The sequence below is a fragment of the Coregonus lavaretus genome, assembly GCF_964263955.1.
Source record: "Coregonus lavaretus genome assembly, chromosome: 1".
Classification (NCBI taxonomy): domain Eukaryota; kingdom Metazoa; phylum Chordata; class Actinopteri; order Salmoniformes; family Salmonidae; genus Coregonus; species Coregonus lavaretus.
In genome coordinates, this window is record NC_139988.1 from 56,089,821 (window position 1) to 56,108,699 (window position 18,879).

Below are 18,879 nucleotides of genomic sequence, written 5' to 3' on the forward strand. Positions count from 1 at the left end.
ACTAGAAAATTACATTGTCACTCAACTAATGAAGCCTAATATTACGCAAGCCATAGCCGCGAAAAGTAGTGTATATATATATATATATATTACATACACACACACACACACACAGTGGCTTGCGAAAGTATTCACCCCCCTTGGCATTTTTCCTATTTAGTTGCCTTACAACCTGGAATTAAAATGGATTTTTTGGGGGGTTGTATCATTTGATTTATACAACATGCCCATCACTTTGAAGATGCAAAATATTTTTTCTTGAGAAACAAACAAGAAATAAGACAGAAAGACAGAAAACTTGAGCGTGCATAACTATTCACCCCCTCAAAGTCAATACTTTGTAGAGCCACCTTTTGCAGCAATTACAGCTGCAAGTCTCTTGGGGTATGTCTCTATAAGCTTGGCACATCTAGCCACTGGGATTTTTGCCCATTCTTCAAGGCAAAACTGCTCCTGCTCCTTCAAGTTGGATGGGTTCCGCTGGTGTACAGCAATCTAAGTCATACCACAGATTCTCAATTGGATTGAGGTCTGGGCTTTGACTAGGCCATTCCAAGACATTTAAATGTTTCCCCTTAAACCACTTGAGTATTGCTTTAGCAGTATGCTTAGGGTCATTGTCCTGCTGGAAGGTGAACCTCCGTCCCAGTCTCAAATCTCTGGAAGACTGAAACAGGTCTTCCTCAAGAATATTCCTGTATTTAGCGCCATCCATCTTCCCTTCAACTCTGACCAGATTCCCAGTCCCTGCCGATGAAAAACATCCCCACAACATGATGCTGCCACCACCATGCTTCACTGTGGGGATGTTGTTCTCGGGGTGATGAGAGGTGTTGGGTTTGCGCCAGACATTGTGTTTTCTTTGATGGCCAAAAAGCTCAATTTTAGTCTCATCTGACATGAGCACCTTCTTCGATATGTTTGGGGAGTCTCCCACATGCCTTTTGGCGAACACCAAACGTGTTTGCTTATTTATTTATTCCGTAAAGCCCAGCTCTGTGGAGTGTACGGCTTAAAGTGGTCCTATGGACAGATACTCCAATCTCCGCTGTGGAGCTTTGCAGCTCCTTCAGGGTTATCTTTGGTCTCTGTTGCCTCTCTGATTAATGCCCTCCTTGCCTGGTCCGTGAGTTTTGGTGGGCTGCCCTCTCTTGGCAGGTTTGTTGTGGTGCCATATTCGTTCCATTTTTTAATAATGGATTTAAAATGGTGCTCTGTGGGATGTTCAAAGTTTCAGATATTTTTTTATAACCCAACCCTGATCTGTACTTCTCCACAACTTTGTCCCTGACCTGTTTGGAGACGACCTTGGTCTTCATGGTGCCGCTTGCTTGGTGGTTCCCCTTGCTTAGTGGTGTTGCAGACTCTGGGGCCTTTCAGAACAGGTGTATATATACTGAGATCATGTGACACTTAAATAGAGGCCACCTGTGTGCAATCTAACAGATTATGTGACTTCTGAAGGTAATTGGTTGTACCAGATCTTATTTAGGGGCTTCATAGCAAAGGGGGTGAATAATAATTTTTTTGAATTTTTTGAAACAAGTTATTATATATTTTTTCACTTCACCAATTTGGACTATTTTGTGTATGTCCCTTACATGAAATCCAAATAAAAATCCATTTAAATTACAGGTTGTAATGCAACAAAATAGGACAAATGCCAAGGGGGATGAATACTTTCACAAGGCACTGTATATATACAGTACCACTCAAAGGTTTGGACACACCTACTCATTCAAGGGTTTTCAATGCCAAGAGTGTGCAAAGCTGTCATCAAGGCAAAGGGTGGCTATTTTTTATTTGTTTAACACTTTTTTGGTTACTACATGATTCTATGTGTGTTATTTCATAGTTTTGATGTATTCACTATTATTCTACAATGTAAAAAAAATAGTAAAAACAAAGAAAAACACTTGAATGAGTAGGTGTCCAAACTTTTGACTGGTAGTGTGTGTATAAACAAAAAAAAATTATACAATTCTTCACAAAAGTAGTTCACTGGGCCTTCACAACTCCTGTAATAGTGGACCGATATAGCCATCTGCAGAGCAGGAATATAATTTTTTCCTTATCACAAAAAGTTGTGAACTGGGCCTTTACTACTAAAACACACATTTTCCAGACGTTGAAGTCAGGTTCAAGTTGGGTTCTGAATTTTACATTTTAGTCATTTAGCAGACGCTCTTATCCAGAGCGACTTAGTTTTAGTGAGTACATTTTTCATACTGGCCCCCCGTGGGAATCGAACCCACAAACCTGGCAATGCTGAATGAAAGGTGAAAATTATCGAACGCTGTTTGGGTCTTTGCGTGTGAAAATAGATACGTCAAATAACACTATTTGACACATCAAATAACACAATTGAATGTTGTACAGTGAGGGGAAAAAAGTATTTGATCCCCTGCTGATTTTGTACATTTGCCCACTGACAAAGAAATGATCAGTCTATCATTTTAATGGTAGGTTTATTTGAACAGTGAGAGACAGAATAACAACAAAAAAATCCAGAAAAACGCATGTGAAAAATGTTAAATTGATTTGCATTTTAAATGAGGGAAATAAGTATTTGACCACCTCTCATTCAGAAAGATTTCTGGCTCCCAGGTGTCTTTTATACAGGTAACAAGCTGAGATTAGGAGCACACTCCTAAAGGGAGTGCTCCTAATCTCAGCTTCTTACCTGTATAAAAGACACCTGTCCACAGAAGCAATCAATCAATCAGATTCCAAACTCTCCACCATGGCCAAGACCAAAGAGCTCTCCAAGGATGTCAGGGACAAGATTGTAGACATACACAAGGCTGGAATGGGCTACAAGCCCATCGCCAAGCAGCTTGGTGTGAAGGTGACAACAGTTGGTGTGATTATTCGCAAATGGAAGAAACACAAAAGCACTGTCAATCTCCCTCGGCCTGGGGCTCCATGCAAGATCTCACCTCGTGGAGTTGCAATGATCATGAGAACGGTGAGGAATCAGCCCAGAACTACACGGGAGGATCTTGTCAATGATCTCAAGGCAGCTGGGACCATAGTCACCAAGAAAACAATTGGTAACACACTACGCCGTGAAGGACTGAAATCCTGCAGCGCCCGCAAGGTCCCCCTGCTCAAGAAAGCACATATACAGAGCCGTCTGAAGTTTGCCAATGAACATCTGAATGATTCAGAGGAGAACTGGGTGAAAGTGTTGTGGTCAGATGAGACCAAAATCGAGCTCTTTGGCATCAACTCAACTCGCCGTGTTTGGAGGAGGAGGAATGCTGCCTATGACCCCAAGAACACCATCCCCACCGTCAAACATGGTGGAAACATTATGCTTTGGGGATGTTTTTTTGCTAAGGGGACAGGACAACTTCACCGCATCAAAAGGGACGATGGACGGCGCCATGTACTGTCAAATCTTGGGTGAGAACCTCCTTCCCTCAGCCAGGGCATTGAAAAGAGGTTGTGGATGGGTGTTCCAGCATGACAATGACCCAAAACACACGGTCAAGGCAACAAAGGAGTGGCTCAAGAAGAAGCACATTAAGGTCCTGGAGTGGCCTAGCCAGTCTCCAGACCTTAATCCCATAGAAAATCTGTGGAGGGAGATGAAGGTTCGAGTTGCCAAACGTCAGCCTCGAAACCTTAATGACTTGGAGAAGATCTGCAAAGAGCAGTGGAACAAAATCCCTCCTGAGATGTGTGCAAACCTGGTGGCCAACTACAAGAAACGTCTGACCTCTGTGATTGCCAACAAGGGTTTTGCCACCAAGTACTAAGTCACGTTTTGCAGAGGGGTCAAATACTTATTTCCCTCATTAAAATGCAAATCAATTGATATCATTTTTGACCTGCGTTTTTCTGGATTTTTGTTGTTGTTATTCTGTCTCTCACTGTTCAAATAAACCTACCACTAAAATTATAGACTGGTCATTTCTTTGTTAGTGGGCAAACGTACAAAGGGGATCAAATACTTTTTTCCCCTCACTGAATGTGCTGAATTTGCACGTGCAAGCCAAGCACCACCATTACAATCACTATCAAAGCTGTACAATAGTACGTTGGTAATGAGGCATTATTTGTTCAACCGAGTGAGAAAACGTCTGTGTGAGCATTTTAAATTAGATCAGGATCAAAAAAGAAGGATAGAAAATGTTGGCAAATATCTTTGATACATATGTTATTAGCAACTGCTGGGGTAGCTAGCTATCTAGCTTTAGCTTGGTACCTAGCTAGCACCAATGCAACCAGCCTGAAAACAATGACCAGCAGAAACTGCAGTCATTTTCAATATTCTTAGTAATGATTTAGGAATCCATGTAAGTAAGTCGCTCTGGATAAGAGCGTCTGCTAAATGACTAAAATGTAAATATAAGTATTAGCTATGTAGCCACTTGTTATTCTCCTATTGAAATACAGTTGAAGTCGGAAGTTTACATACACTTAGGTTGGAGTCATTAAAACTCGTTTTTCAACCACTCCACAAATTTCTTGTTAACAAACTATAGTTTTGGCAAGTCGATTAGGACATTGACTTTGTGCATGACAAGTAATTTTTCCAACAATTGTTTACAGACAGATTATTTCACTTATAATTCACTGTATCACAATTCCAGTGGGTCAGAAGTTTACATACACTAAGTTAACTGTGCCTTTAAACAGCTTGGAAAATTCCAGAAAATGATGTCATAGATTTAGAAGCTTCTGATAGGCTAATTGACATCATTTGAGTCAATTGGAGGTGTACCTGTGGATGTATTTCAAGGCCTACCTTCAAACTCAGTGCTTCTTTGCTTGACATCATGGGAAAATCAAAAGAAATCAGCCAAGACCTCAGAAAAAAAGTATGTTTCATCCTTGGGAGCAATTTCCAAACACCTGAAAACTCCAAGTTCATCTGTACAAACAATAGTATGCAAGTATAAACACCATGGGACCACGCAGCCGTCATACCGCTCAGGAAGGAGACGCGTTCTGTCTCCTAGAGATTAACATACTTTGGTGCGAAAAGTGCAAATCAATCCCAGAACAACAGCAAAGGACCTTGTGAAGATGCTGGAGGAAACAGGTACAAAAGTATCAGTAAAACGAGTCCTATATCGACATAACCTGAAAGGCCGCTCAGCAAGGAAGGAGCCACTGCTCCAAAACCGCCATAAAAAAGCCAGACTCCAGTTTGCAACTGCACATGGGGACAAAGATCGTACTTTTTGGAGAAATGTCCTCTGGTCTGATGAAACAAATAGAACTGTTTGGCCATAATGACCATTGTTATGTTTGGAGGAAAAAGGGGGATGCTTGCAAGCCGAAGAACCCAACCGTGAAGCACAGGGGTGGCAGCATCATGCTGTGGGGGTGCTTTGCTGCAGGAGGGTCTGGTGCACTTCACAAAATAGATGGCATCATGAGGAAGGAAAATTATGTAGATATATTGAAGCAACATCTCAAGACATCAGTCAGGAAGTTAAAGCTTGGTCGCAAATGGGTCTTCCAAATGGACAATGACCCCAAGCATACTTCCAAAATTGTGGCAAAATGGCTTAAGGACAACAAAGTCAAGGTATTGGAGTGGCCATCACAAAGCCCTGACCTCAATCCTTTAGAACATTTGTGGGCAGAACTGAAAAAGCATGCGCGAGCAAGGAGGCCTACAAACCTGACTCAGTTAAACCAGCTCTGTCAGGAGGAATGGGCCAAAATTCACCCAACTTATTGTGGGAAGCTTGTGGAGGGCTACCCGACACGTTTGACCCAAGTTAAACAATTTAAAGGCAATGCTACCAAATACTAATTGAGTGTATGTAAACTTCTGACCCACTGGGAATGTGATGAAAGAAATAAAAACTGAAATAAATCTCTCTACTATTATTCTGACATTTCACATTCTTAAAATAAAAGTGGTGATCCTAACTGACCTAAGACAGGGAATTTTTTACTAGGATTAAATGTCAGGAATTGTGAAACCTGAGTTGAAATGTATTTGGCTAAGGTGTATGTAAACTTCCGACTTAAACTGTAACTAGTTAGCCAGCTACTTAACCCGGTTGCCCAAAACTAACGCTATAAGCAGCCAGCTAGCTTCATCTGGCTAGTATGGCTTGACCGGACCGGGCTGTGTGTTGTGCAGCTAGCCACATTAAGGATTAGCCACAATTGTGGAATTTGCAATTCTCGCCTTCAAAATAATAGTCCATCTTTGAAATTGATGCCGGTTACAATTGGTGGAATCATGCCATATTTAGACTAGATAATGTTAAACAAGGTTGTAGTGTTGGAATGTGGAGCAATGAAATGGGGTATCAGTCTACTTGGTGACACCCACAGAACACAACTGTTTAGAGTTTACACAAATATTAACGTCGTAGCTCTTATTGCAGCTGTTGGAAATCACCTCCCCAGTCAGCCTATTGTGCGTACTGACATTCATATTGCACTGTACAGCCTTACCTAAGGATTGAGGATTAATGAAATGGGGTATCAGTCTACTCAGTACCAAAGTGCTTTTTCCCCAAAGTCCTCCTCAGAGTTATCAGGCTCCAAAACATGTATTGTTTTTCCTCTGGAATAGTGTTCAATACACATTAGGTTGACTGATACTCTAACCACATGTACATATTACCTCAATTACCTCGACTAACCTGTGCCCCCGCACATTGACTCTGTACCGGTACCCCCTGTATATAGCCTCCCTACTGTTATTTTACTGCTGCTCTTTAATTATGTAATTTTTTACTTAACACTTATTTTTCTTAAAACTGCATTGGTGGTTAAGGGCTTGTAAGCATTTCACTGTAAAGTCTACACCGGTTGTATTCGGCGCATGTGGCAAATAAAATTTTGATCTGGTACAATAAATGTGTCTCAATTCACAGTGGTTTCAGAGTCCCGCAGTAAGAGCTAAGATGCTAATGTTCTCTGGATGTCACTCAGACTGATACCCCATATCATTGATCCACAATCCATAGGGAAGGCTGTACAATGAAATAAGTATGCCCCCAATGCAATTCTAAAGACTAATCCATCCAGTGTGACTTCAACAGATGTCAAATTAACAAATTATTGTCTTTTGTTGAATTTATATAAGAACATTCCAACCTCGTTTAGCATGATCTATTCCATTATAGCATGATTCCACTATCGGTATTCATTTGCATCACTTTCATTGAGATACTTATTTTGAAGGCGAAACGCAAATTCCACTATTGTGGCTAAACTTTGTGGCTAGCTTCACATAGGTAGGTCCGACCACCATTAATCAAATAAGAACGGTCTTATAAATTAGAGGTATTTTAGATGAGACCTAGCTAGATAGTCAGCTAGCTAACTATAGGTACTGAAACAGATTGTTGTTTTGCTATGTTTTTGGGGAAGAACATTGTTTGCTTCCATCAGCTAGCTAGCTTTTTTATTACCAGTATTGTCCATAGCTTGGGGAAGTGTGTCTGCACTCGGGCGGCAGGTGCGCAAGACAAATCTTTACCAGCATCATAGCATGCGTATCGGTGAATCGTTGTGACATGAAATACGAGTGAGTGTAATCATTTTGTAATAACTACGTAAAAAATGCAGTCATATTTAGGTCATGATTGGTCAAACAGTGTTATTTGACACGTCAAACTGTTTTATTTGACACATCAAATATTGTTATTTGACTTGTATCTTTTTTGACACGCAAAGACGCAAACGGCGTTCCATTTATAAATACGCATTTTCCAGATGTTGAAATCAGGTTCACTTTGGGTTGTGAATGAAAGTTGAAAATACGTTTATAGACGTCTATGTTTGGACCAAATCAAGGCCGGTCCAGACCAAATATGAACCAAACATAGACGTTTATGATTGGTTCAGATTTGGTCCGGACTACAAATAAACTCAGCAACAAAAAAAAAAGTCCTCACTGTCAACTGTGTTTATTTTCAGCAAACTTAACATTTGTAAATATTTGTATGAACATAACAAGATTCAACAACAGACATAAACTGAACAAGTTCCACAGACATGTGACTAACAGAAATTGAATAATGTGTCCCTGAACAAAGGGGGGGGGGGTCAAAATCAAAAGTAACAGTCAGTATTTTCTTTTTTGCTATGATCAGCTCATCAACAATTGATGGATATAAACTTGAAACCACTGATCATGACAATTTAGCCCACAGGGTGAAACTCCTGGACAGCAGTAGTGAGTAGCCTGATTATCCATTCCATATTGTCCATTTTACTTTGACCTGTCCTGTTTTTAGGATATGCTGTTTGTTAACATGTCAGCATATTTTTTATTTGATTGGGCACAGTTTAGGTTAGGCTATTTGATCGGAGAAACTTGCATGATGTAAAAAGTGTCTGTTTCATTACATTGTCATACATTTTATCTCCTGCCTGTAGGCTACAGAAACGGTCACATACTCTTTCTACCATATAGCCTACTATATTTGCTACATTATCTATGTTAGATGATTTTTTTTACGGAGCGTTGGTGGCGTGCCACAGCAATGCGTCTCTCCAACCTCACCCTGGAGAGGCGCGCTGGGAATGGACAAGCAAAATATTTTGCGTCCCTGCACTGCTTATCACAGGCCGGCATCAGCGCTCACCTAAAAAGAACATATGCCACCGGTTGCGAGAAATTGTCTTTGTTTTTGGGCAGAATTATGTGAGGTATTATGTGTTGTTGGAGGTGCTGTCTTGATCAGATTAGCTCAGAAAATGCTGCCCTCTTCAATCTGCCATCATAGGCGGCCACCTAATACTGCCTAATGAGCGGGCCGGCCTTGCCTGTATTAGCGGACCAATATATCCCTCTACAGTTCTGGAAACATTTTCTCTCACAAAAGTAGTGCACTGGTCCTTTACTACGCCTGTATTAGCAGACTTGATACAGCCATTTGCAGCGCCCCTTGGACCAGAATTCCCAGCACCCCCACCCCTAAACATCTTCCCTCGGCTATGGCGCAAGCCATTTTACAACTATTTGAATGCCGAAGGTGACACTGAGCAAAGCGCACGGTTTGACAAGGCTACTGATATTGCCTGTGGTTTTTCGGCATACAAAATAACTTGTAGATCAATGACTGTCAACATTATTACATGCTTAGTTCGACAATGAAGGAGAGGACGCAGTTGTCACAAAATATGAGGTATTTTCAGAAGGTAGAAAGAAAGTAAATTTGAGCAACAACAAAAAAAGAGAACCGGCGATTCCTAACGTTTTAATGTATTTACTGACCGATGCATGCTACATTTGGATCGGCTTGGGGTACCACAGACCAGCGTGTATTTATGAATCGTTAGGAAATAACTGCAACTGTAAAAGACTGTATTCCAGTCTAAGGGGGGGAGATCAGGACCAAGTGATATAAGACCTCTACTTTAGTTGGAATTTTTTGTTTGAACTTTGTATGTCTCTGGAGGGCTGCGCAAACAGATGACGGCAGGACTTGGCTGAGTGTTATGGGGTCTCAGTCCCAGATAGTTACAGAAGAGAAGTGTTTAGAAAAGCACTTCCTAGCCTTAGATCTGTATAGCTGACAGGTTATTTCCTCTGCCTCTGAACCAGCCTAAGATCTCTGATCCAAGCAGCAACGCTCTCTTACACATGTGGACGTTGGCACATAAGACACACACACACTTACCTCTTCCCAGCACACACAGTCCCATGAGGTTGGAGGAGTAGTAGGTGGAGTGGAATTTCAGGAGTTCCTGGCGGATGTCGATCCCATCCTTTGATGGCCTGGTCTCCAGAGTCAACTTGTTACCTGAAAAAAATCAACCAGATATCATTCTTAACCAGCTATTCAACAAAATGTACATCATGCAGGAATGTTTTTGTAATGTACAGTGCAGTGAGTGCTTGACCTTATTGGACAACAAAATATAATCTGTATCATCATATGATGTGTTGGGAGAAAAACAACTCCCTGTCACAGATCCAAAAATTATGACATCAATGCATCAAATCAATTTGTGAAAAGCCAAAATAGTCACCATCAAAGAAGACTTCATGAATCAGTCCACAGTGGGAGGTACAATACATCCACTTATAAAAAGGGCAACAAGCCTGTTCCAAGAAACCAATGTGTGAACTAAATGAATCCCCAAAGTGATGCGATTACAATTCTGAGTAAGGCCACCAGTGACAGACTGACCGACCACTTCTCTGTCATCTGTGGGCTAGCGCTTTGCTAATTAGCCTACACATCCACAGTCTAAATCTAGCCCTTTTTCTGTGGCAGGCTAGCTGGTGGGCATTTCCCTCCGCTAAAACACCACATCTAGAACATCCGGAGAGATGTAAACAGTTAATGGGGAACGTCAACACTTTATAACCTAATTATTAATTATCTTCAGCCCCATTATGTCTACATCTGAAAATATATTTGTGATCAAGTGTCCCTTTAAGCACTTCTAAGAACTGGTTTAGTATCCCTTTAAGCATTTCTAAACATTTGATGTTTTTGTGAAGGATGTCTCCGACACTCGTTCATTAATGAGTATTCTGGTTGAGCTGATCCTGTTTCTATTATTAGATGAAAATAAAGCTTATATAACTAAACGCTGCCACCAGCTGGCTCTTCTGGGCTGGGAGTTGCTCCAACTCCAATCTTATGAGAACACAATTAAGGAGCAGCGAGAGAAAGAGTTAGCACATTCCAAAACGAAAGGCTGAGAAGAATTTAGTTGTTCATAACGGCACACCGTACCGAAATGTTTTGCAACAGAAAAGGAAACTGAGCGAAGATCTGGCAGTCCCTCCTGTTTGTCCGTTGTCTTCCGCAGGGCTCTACGCTGCACTTTTTTACAAGGAGCACGTATGCGCCTAAGTCGAAAAATGTAGGCGCACACAAAGAAATTCAGGAACACAATGAAAAATATTTGGGTAACAAAGCTAGAATCATTCATTTTTCTAGGCGCACTGGTGCTCTCAAATTAAAATTCCAGGTCGCACAGCAAAGTATTTAGGCTCATATGCGAGTAAAATGGTCACACTGTAGAGCCCTGTTCTGTTTGGTGCCTAATGAACATGACCGTGGATACATGTTGGGTTGACCCCGTCTATAGTATGTGAGGTGGCATGAGGTTTTTACCGGTCCCAAATTTGCTGAAGGGGTGGTTGGGGTTGCCAGTGGCCTTCTCCAGCTGGAACAGCCTCCAGGCATCATTCATCAGGTTCTTCTCGTGCTCCGAGTCCACAGCATTCACCTCGCGGTCCTTACAGCTCTCGTCAAATAACGGGCACAAGAAGAACTGAGCAAACCTAGAGACATAAAGGACAAGACATTAATTTAACAAGTTAACATACATAGGAAAACATAGCAGAATAGGCTACCTAGATTAGAAAACTGGGGCCATTGGATGACTTTTGTTTTTAAATTAACTTGAGTGTCCTGGTTAAAGCCTATAGGAACATCAGTGAGGATTATGCAAAAGGTGGGTTAGGGGTGTGTGCTATTAATTTTTCCAGGCCAGGGTTTATGACAACAATAACATGTGGAAAAGTCCACGTTCTGAATTCAGAGATGTACTTTTCTTTGCTTTAGGCTGTTCGTCAGCAGACTCAAGACAGCAGGGACATTTCCCAGACCTGTATGCAAAACTATTTGAATGGCCCTAAGGACGAGCAACTGCCATGCAAAACAGAACGACTGCAATTAAGTGAATTTGCCAAAGTAAATGCCTTCCGCAGCTAGGCTGTGGATAGCCTGCAGCTACAGACTGTCAACATAGCTGGAATATACAGAAATCTGAGATGTCACAAGCAAGTTCTATATTCAAGTGGCCCTGGCCTATACACCTGTAATTACTATTCAGGTAGCCCTATACACCTGTTATCAACCACCCTCCTTCGATTGGAACTATACTGTATGAATGTTGATGATATGGATTTGAAAATGGCTTCCAAAAACCAGCTCACAGATTCCAGTGTTTGTTTCAATGAGTGTTTGAAAAGAGACTACCTAGCTTATCAATAGTTAAAATATTAATCTGCATTGGTGTCCAGATGGTTTTCACACATTACCAGCAGCACTATGGAACAATTAGGACGAGAGACTGACTTGAACAGGTGCTTCATAGGCACTATTATTTCAAAATGGGTAAACGTATCCCAAATCTACAGCGAGAGGTTACACTAGAGAAGTACTCCATCCAAACTACATAATTTAGGCAACAGAGGCCATAATTGAGAAATTGAGGAAAGGCTGGTGTTCTAAAAAGGCCTCATCATTCAAGATGGAGAAGGTTAATAAGCTTCCCCATCCAATGAATTTCCTGCTAACAGTAACCCTTTCACCTTATCCACACCTAGTTAAGATGTGAGCGCTAAAGAAACCAATCCCATTCTATCCTTGAGGTCTCAGATACTGCTAGGGGGTGAAAATGGTCTGGGACAGGTAACTGCAGACTGAGGGATGGTGTCCTGGTGGCTCTCTGGGATTAACACCTGGTAGACCCAGGGGACACATCACTTATCAATATTTAGAGAACACCCAGTTAGTCTACGCACACCCCATGTGACCCTATAGAACAAGAGTAGTTCACTCTCAAACATAGAGAAAACAGACGACACGGCTCAGTTGAGTATGTAAAGAATACAACTTCTCTGCCAACTAGAGGCCAGTCCAGTTAGGAACTTTACAGCAGCATAATATGCAAGTGAGTCATGAGGAAAACCATAATATTTCATACACAGACAGCCTAATGGAATTGCAGTGGCACACCCAAAGCTGTCATGTAAAATGTGAGAATTTCTACCACGACATAACCTGGGTCATATTCAAAAAGCGCCAATAGGAAACACTTGTTGTGCAAAAAAGTTACACCAGGTGTCCTAATGAACACGACCCCGTTGGTTAACCCACCTGTCCAATGCTCCCTCCAGGTGTTCGTGGGATACATCAAAGTAGTAGTTGGTGTGCTCTCCGCTGGTGAAAGCATTGGAGCTGCCAGCATGCTCGCTGAGAAACTGGCTGTACTCATTCTCCTTGGGGTACTTCTCTGTGCCCAAGAATAGCATGTGTTCGCAGAAGTGGGCAATGCCTGATATGTTCCCTGGGTCTGACAAAGAACCTGGTAGACATAAGAGTAGAACACAGATAATCTATAAGTGGCTTCGCTTTCACACACTTCTGCACTTAAAGTAAAACAAAGTAAATTATGTTCAGATGCTGCCAGCCATAACATTGGAGATATGGTTCAAACCCTGTATAATGAAAGGATAAAACAGAAGCAGAAGAAAGAGTGTGATAAAGGGTCCTCTTCAATGTAGACCCATGGGAGATAAACTAGGAGTGAAAAAGAGAAATGGCAGCATAATTTACAGGAATAGTGGAGATCATGTGAATGGGGGCTTGAAGCAAAGAAATAAAGATAAAGAGAGGAGAGATAGGGTTTGCTACAGGATGAGGAGCGAGAGAGGTGGAGACACCTGTAGAAAAATAATGAGAGGGTATTGAGAATGGGTGTTGGAGGCTGCCTCTAGCCTAGGCTAGTGGGTGAATACTGTACCTATATTAACATCCAGCCCTGCTGAGGACTTGTCTGTGGTGGGATCACTGATGAGCACGGCCTTTAGGCCATTGTTGAACTCCAGGCCCCTGTACACCCGCTTGTCCTCTGGAGAGCGGACGATCTCACTGACCACCCTCTTCACAGCCGGGTCTGTCATTCTGAGGGGCAGAGACAACACAAGCCTGTAGAGCACAGGGAAAAAGTTGTTATTTTACGCACTATTTATCAATTGATTGGACAAGCAATTTACAGACAGATGGACATTACAATGATTGTTTTTAACGTGTAGGGGGAATGTAATGGAGAGAATTCTGAATGATGCAAGGTAGATGGACTGCCCAAACTGATGTACCATATTTAGACCCCAAATTGGCAGTGCCCTCAATAAAGATGGCTGAGCAGACGCCAGCATTCAGTCAACAGAAGGACAGCCAACAGCGGACCAATACTGCACACAAGCATATCTAAGAGTGGTTTTTACAAATAAATAATAAATTCAACAGGCACATATTAATTGAATAGGTTGACCTAGAGATAAAGTTGAAATATCTAGGTCTATCTCATCAGTCCACTATGAAAACACAACAGCAAACAAATGGATTAATGTTAATGTTACTAACACTCAATTAGATAACTTACACAGTTGTTGGCAAACAGCTCTGTACAACTAGCAAACAAATCTATTAACTAGCTACTAAAAATATGACCCAGTCAGACCATTATTACTGTTCCAGCTGGCTGATAGGCGTTATTAGGTAGGCGATGTTAAGCGTTGCACAGAATTTGACCAAGCTTTAGTTGGCGATACTTCCTCAATTCCCAACTTGGAAGAAAGCATGTTGCAAAGGTTGGTCGAAAATTCTCGATGCTATGCTTAACATTACCTTCCTAATAACTCCTATCAACTGGAATAGCCTAGGCAGACGATAGTGGGCGCTAGATCTGCATTTTCGTCTAGGCTTGACGTTCCCAGCTTGTGTCAACCGTGGACGAGAAGGGTGCAACTGCAGCCTGCAATTCAGGGCGTTCCTGCATCTGCAGGAACCCCTCTTTATACTTCTATTGGTCCATTTTTATGCTATGACTCCAGAACATAGGTAGGAGGCAGTAATGCACCATAACATTGGATGCCAACCGCCGATAAACGCCACAGAAGAACAAGAGGCTGGGGCGACAACGGTTGCTAGCTATAGCTAGTCCACACCGGTAGTGTCCTTCGCCCCCACCTGTCGGGCACGGTTTTCCCACAGTTCTGTTAATGACGGCGAGGGCAGGTGTTCAGCAAGCGGGAGCGAAGGACACTGAGTGCTAGCTTATCCAGCTAGTCCTAAAGAGGACTCTGGTACACAGCAGGAGGGGGTCACACCGTGTGCTAGCTAGCTAACTAGCACACGGTGTCGCCCCCGCCTCCCGCCTGCTGTGTACCGGAGTAGCTAGCGGTAGGCGGTGTCCTTGGCCCCCGCCTGTCGGGCACTATTTTTTATCCCCTGGTACACAGGAGGCGGGGGCATTTCAGGGTTCTAGCTAACTAGCACAGGGTGTCGTTAACTAGCACGCAAGCTTGCACACATTGCCACCCCAGCCTCCCGCCTGCTGTGCTAGCGGAGGCGGCCGGTAGACCGTGCCCTTGGTCCCTGCCTGTTTGGCACGGGTTTCTCCGTTACACAGCAGGTGGGGCGACATCGTGTGCTAGCTAACAAGCTGGCTAATTATCTATTTAGCTAGCACAGAGTCGCTCCAGCCTCCCACCTGCTGTAATAGCGGGAGGCGGGGGTGACCGATAGTGTCCTTCGCCCCCGCCTGATGGGCACAATTTTCTGTTAACAACGGTGAGGGCAGGTGTTCGGCAGGCACTAGCTATCAAAGAGGATTCCGGTACACAGCAGGCGGGGGCGAAAACTCAGATAATACTTTCATTTCCCTTTTGACCCACATTCAAAAGTGTAGCAAGCATGAAGATGTAGTGCTCGACAGCTGGTGTTCATGCAGGAACCAATGGGATTGTCGGGGTGGGGTGTTCATGAAGGAACCAATGGGATGCTCGAGTGGAGGGTGTTCCAGCAGATGCAGGAACGCCCCGAATTGCAGGCTGCAGTTGAACACTATTGCCGTGGACCAGCTCGTACATAAAGCGTCCTCCATTCACGCTGCAAAGGCATACTTTTCCTCCTTAACTAGCTTTAATGGCGAGTGTATTACCGTCTGGGCACGTCAAACCTAGATGATAGGGCAGATCTAGCGCCCACTATCGGCTGCCGGCTACACCTGGAACAGTAATACTAGTCTGACTAGGCGATATTTCTTTATAGATATGTTAGCTAGCTACATGTTTCCTAGCTAGATAAAAAAAAACAATTATTTACCCCCCCTCGAATATATACAAATGTTCACAGCACGACAGTGTATTTTTACTAGGCTGGTTTAAGTTTGCAAGTTAGCTAGCCGCAACTGGATAGCAGGGAACCGCCAGAGATTAGCTAGCTAACCTCATTAACGTTAGCTGGCTAGTCTGCCTTGAGAGCTAGCTAACTAAATTAGCTATGTTTTACGCGTAGTTGTTGCTAGGTGCATCCGGAAGCTAGCTAGACTGGCTGGTTACAAATGAAGTGCATATCTATACGTGTCCTTGGTTGGTTAGCTAGCTAGCTATCAAAGTTGATCTGCTACTTGCTACCTGTAAACGTAGCTAATGCTTAACTAGTCAGCCCCTAAGCTAGCTCACGTTAGCTAGCTACGGTCATTCCGTAACGTTAGCTAAAACGGCCACCTAGTAACGTTACAGTTAACGTTAGCTGGTAAATATATGTTCATTACATACGGGTTTTTAAAGTGGATAGTATCTGACATTTAACACTCACCTAAAACGTTGATAAAATTACAAACTATTCCCCGCAATCATAAGCTGTCTAGTTAACTGGGCCAGTCTGCTAAAACATTGCAGCATACTTCGGATAGACAACACTCAGAAAAACCTTCGCTCTTTACTGCGCCATGTTGTAATAGACAAATGCAATCGACGCCAGAGAGTGACGTACTCGATCATGAATTGTGTGATTTATTTGATGTCAGGGATATTTACTAAAATGAAATACTATTATTTGAAAGTAACAACACATACAACATGTGGACAAGTATGGTTATCATTGATGTGTCATGTTTAGATCAGAAAGTCGATTAATCAACCTATTTGTATCAAGCCACTCCTTTCCTAGCCTCTGACGAGTCCCCGGCCGTCTTCGAGAAGCTCTTAACCGTAATGTATCATGGGTAATTGTGACTGACTGATCTACAGATAATGAGTAGTTAATTTATGATGCAAAGTTTTTGTGTAGATCAGTCAGTCGGCAGGCGCATGCCCCCCAACAACCGAATGTTCCGGGTTTTAAGAGGGAATTGAAGGGGACTATGCCTAGGTCTATGGAGAAATAGGCTATTTCACGAGTATGAAACACCTCCATTCCGCCAGCAAGAATAAGTAAGACATATACATTTTAGTCATTTAGCAGACGCTCTTATCCAGAACAACTTACAGTTAGTGAATACATTTTCATACTGCCCCCCACCCGTGGGAAACGAACCCACAACCCTGGCGTTGCAAGCACCATGTTCTACCAACTGAGCTACAGGGGACTTGAATTTATACTATATACAAAAGTATGTGGACACCTCTTCAAATTTGTGGATTCGGCTATTTCAGACACACCGTTGCTGACAGGTGTATAAAATTGAGCACACAGCCATGAAGAGCTCAGTGACTTTCAACGTGGCACGTCATAGGGTGTCAACTTTCCAACAAGTCAGTTAGGCAAATGTCTGCCCTATAGTCCCGTGTAGCTCAGTTGGTAGAGCATGGCGTTTGCAACGCCAGGGTTGTGGATTTGATTCCCACGGGGGGGCAGTATGAAAAAAAAAAAAATTATGCACTCACTAACTGTAAGTTGCTCTGGATAAGAGCGTCTGCAAATGACTAAAATGTCAACTGTAAGTGCTGTTATTGTGAAGTAGGAACGCAGTTCCAAACTGCCTCTAGAAGCAATGTCAGCACAAGAACTGTTCTTCAGGAGCTTCATGAAATGGGTTTCCATGGCTGAACAGCCACACACAAGACTAAGATTGCAATGCCTAGTGTCTGCTTGAGTGGTGTAAAGCTTGCCATCTGAAGCAGTGGAAAAGTGTTTTCTGGAGTGATGTTTCACCATCTGGCAGTCCGATGGACAAATTTGGGTTTGGAGAATGCTACCTGCCCCAATGCATAGTGCCAACTGTAAAGTTTGGTGGAGGAGGAATAATGGTCTGGAGCTGTTTTTCATGGTTCAGCTACGCCCCTTAGTTCCAGTTTAGGGAAATCTTAACGCTACAGCATACAATGACATTCTAGACGATTCTGTGCTTCCAACTTTGTGGCAACAGTTTGGGGAAGGCCCTTTCCTGTTTCAGCTTGACAATGCCCCCGTGCACAAAGCGAGGTCCATACAGAAATTCTTTGTCGAGATCGGTGTGGAAGAATTTGACTGGCCTGCACAGAGCCCTGACCTCAACCCCATCGAACACCTTTGGGGTGAATTGGAACGCTGGCTGCGAGCCAGGCCTAATCGCCCAACATCAGTGCCTGACCTCACTAATGCTCTTGTGGCTGAATGGAAGCATGTCCCCGCAGCAATGTTCCAAAATCTAGTGGAAAGCTGTTATAGCAGCAAAGGGGGGACCAACTCCATATTAATGCCCATGATTTTGGAATGAGATGTTCGACAAGCACATACTTTTGGTCATGTAATGTATATCAGTTCAGAACCACAGCAGGTAGCAGAAAAGTATGTTCTTATTTCAATAATAATCCTGCAAAAAAAACTCAAAATTAGAAACAACAAACTTCAAATAAAAATATATTTATTTTGAACTGTTATATGATGTCTCAAAATGAGTATACTGTCTTACTTTACATTTTAAGGAGTTCTGATGACAATCTATGCAGCTAGCTTGGAATTAAAGCTGGGATTAATTGGAACACTGGCTGCGAGCCAGGCCTAATCGCCCAACATCTAGTGGAAAGCCTTCCCAGAAGAGTGGAGGCTGTTATAGCACCAAAGGGGGGACCGACTTCATATTAATGCCCATGATTTTGGAATGAGATGTTCGACGAGCAGGTGTCCAAATATTTTTGGTCATTTAGTGTAGCAAGGATAACAAACGAGCAGCGACGCTCCTTTCGGTGTAACCTCTGTGGATTTGGAAAGCTGAAGTTCTCCTGAGTAGAAAAGACCCCCCTTTTACTGCGACACAACGTACAGATAATTTTCTACGGTACAATATGTATGTGCAATATGAAAAAACTATTGGATTTAAGTTGATGGGTCACTCTATAAGGGTCGCCAAATGAGCTCTGTGGATTTG

General features: G+C 42.7%; 1 protein-coding gene across 7 annotated transcripts in view; it reads right to left on the reverse strand.

Moving 5' to 3' along the window:
• Nucleotides 1-18,879, reverse strand: part of ide (insulin-degrading enzyme) — a 65,694-nt gene that overhangs the window by 38,204 nt on the left and 8,611 nt on the right. For 4 of the 7 annotated variants that reach the window (XM_084169287.1, XM_084169291.1, XM_084169288.1 and 1 more), the window contains 4 exons: nt 13,486-13,670; nt 12,840-13,047; nt 11,067-11,236; nt 9,615-9,737 (listed from right to left, as the gene is read on the reverse strand). In XM_084169287.1, coding sequence (XP_084025413.1) covers nt 9,615-9,737; nt 11,067-11,236; nt 12,840-13,047; nt 13,486-13,670 — 686 coding nt within the window. Of the gene's footprint in view, nt 1-9,614; nt 9,738-11,066; nt 11,237-12,839; nt 13,048-13,485; nt 13,671-15,421; nt 15,819-16,346; nt 16,490-18,879 lie in introns of those variants that run through there. The other 3 variants (XM_084169292.1, XM_084169290.1, XM_084169289.1) reach the window with 3 other exon arrangements.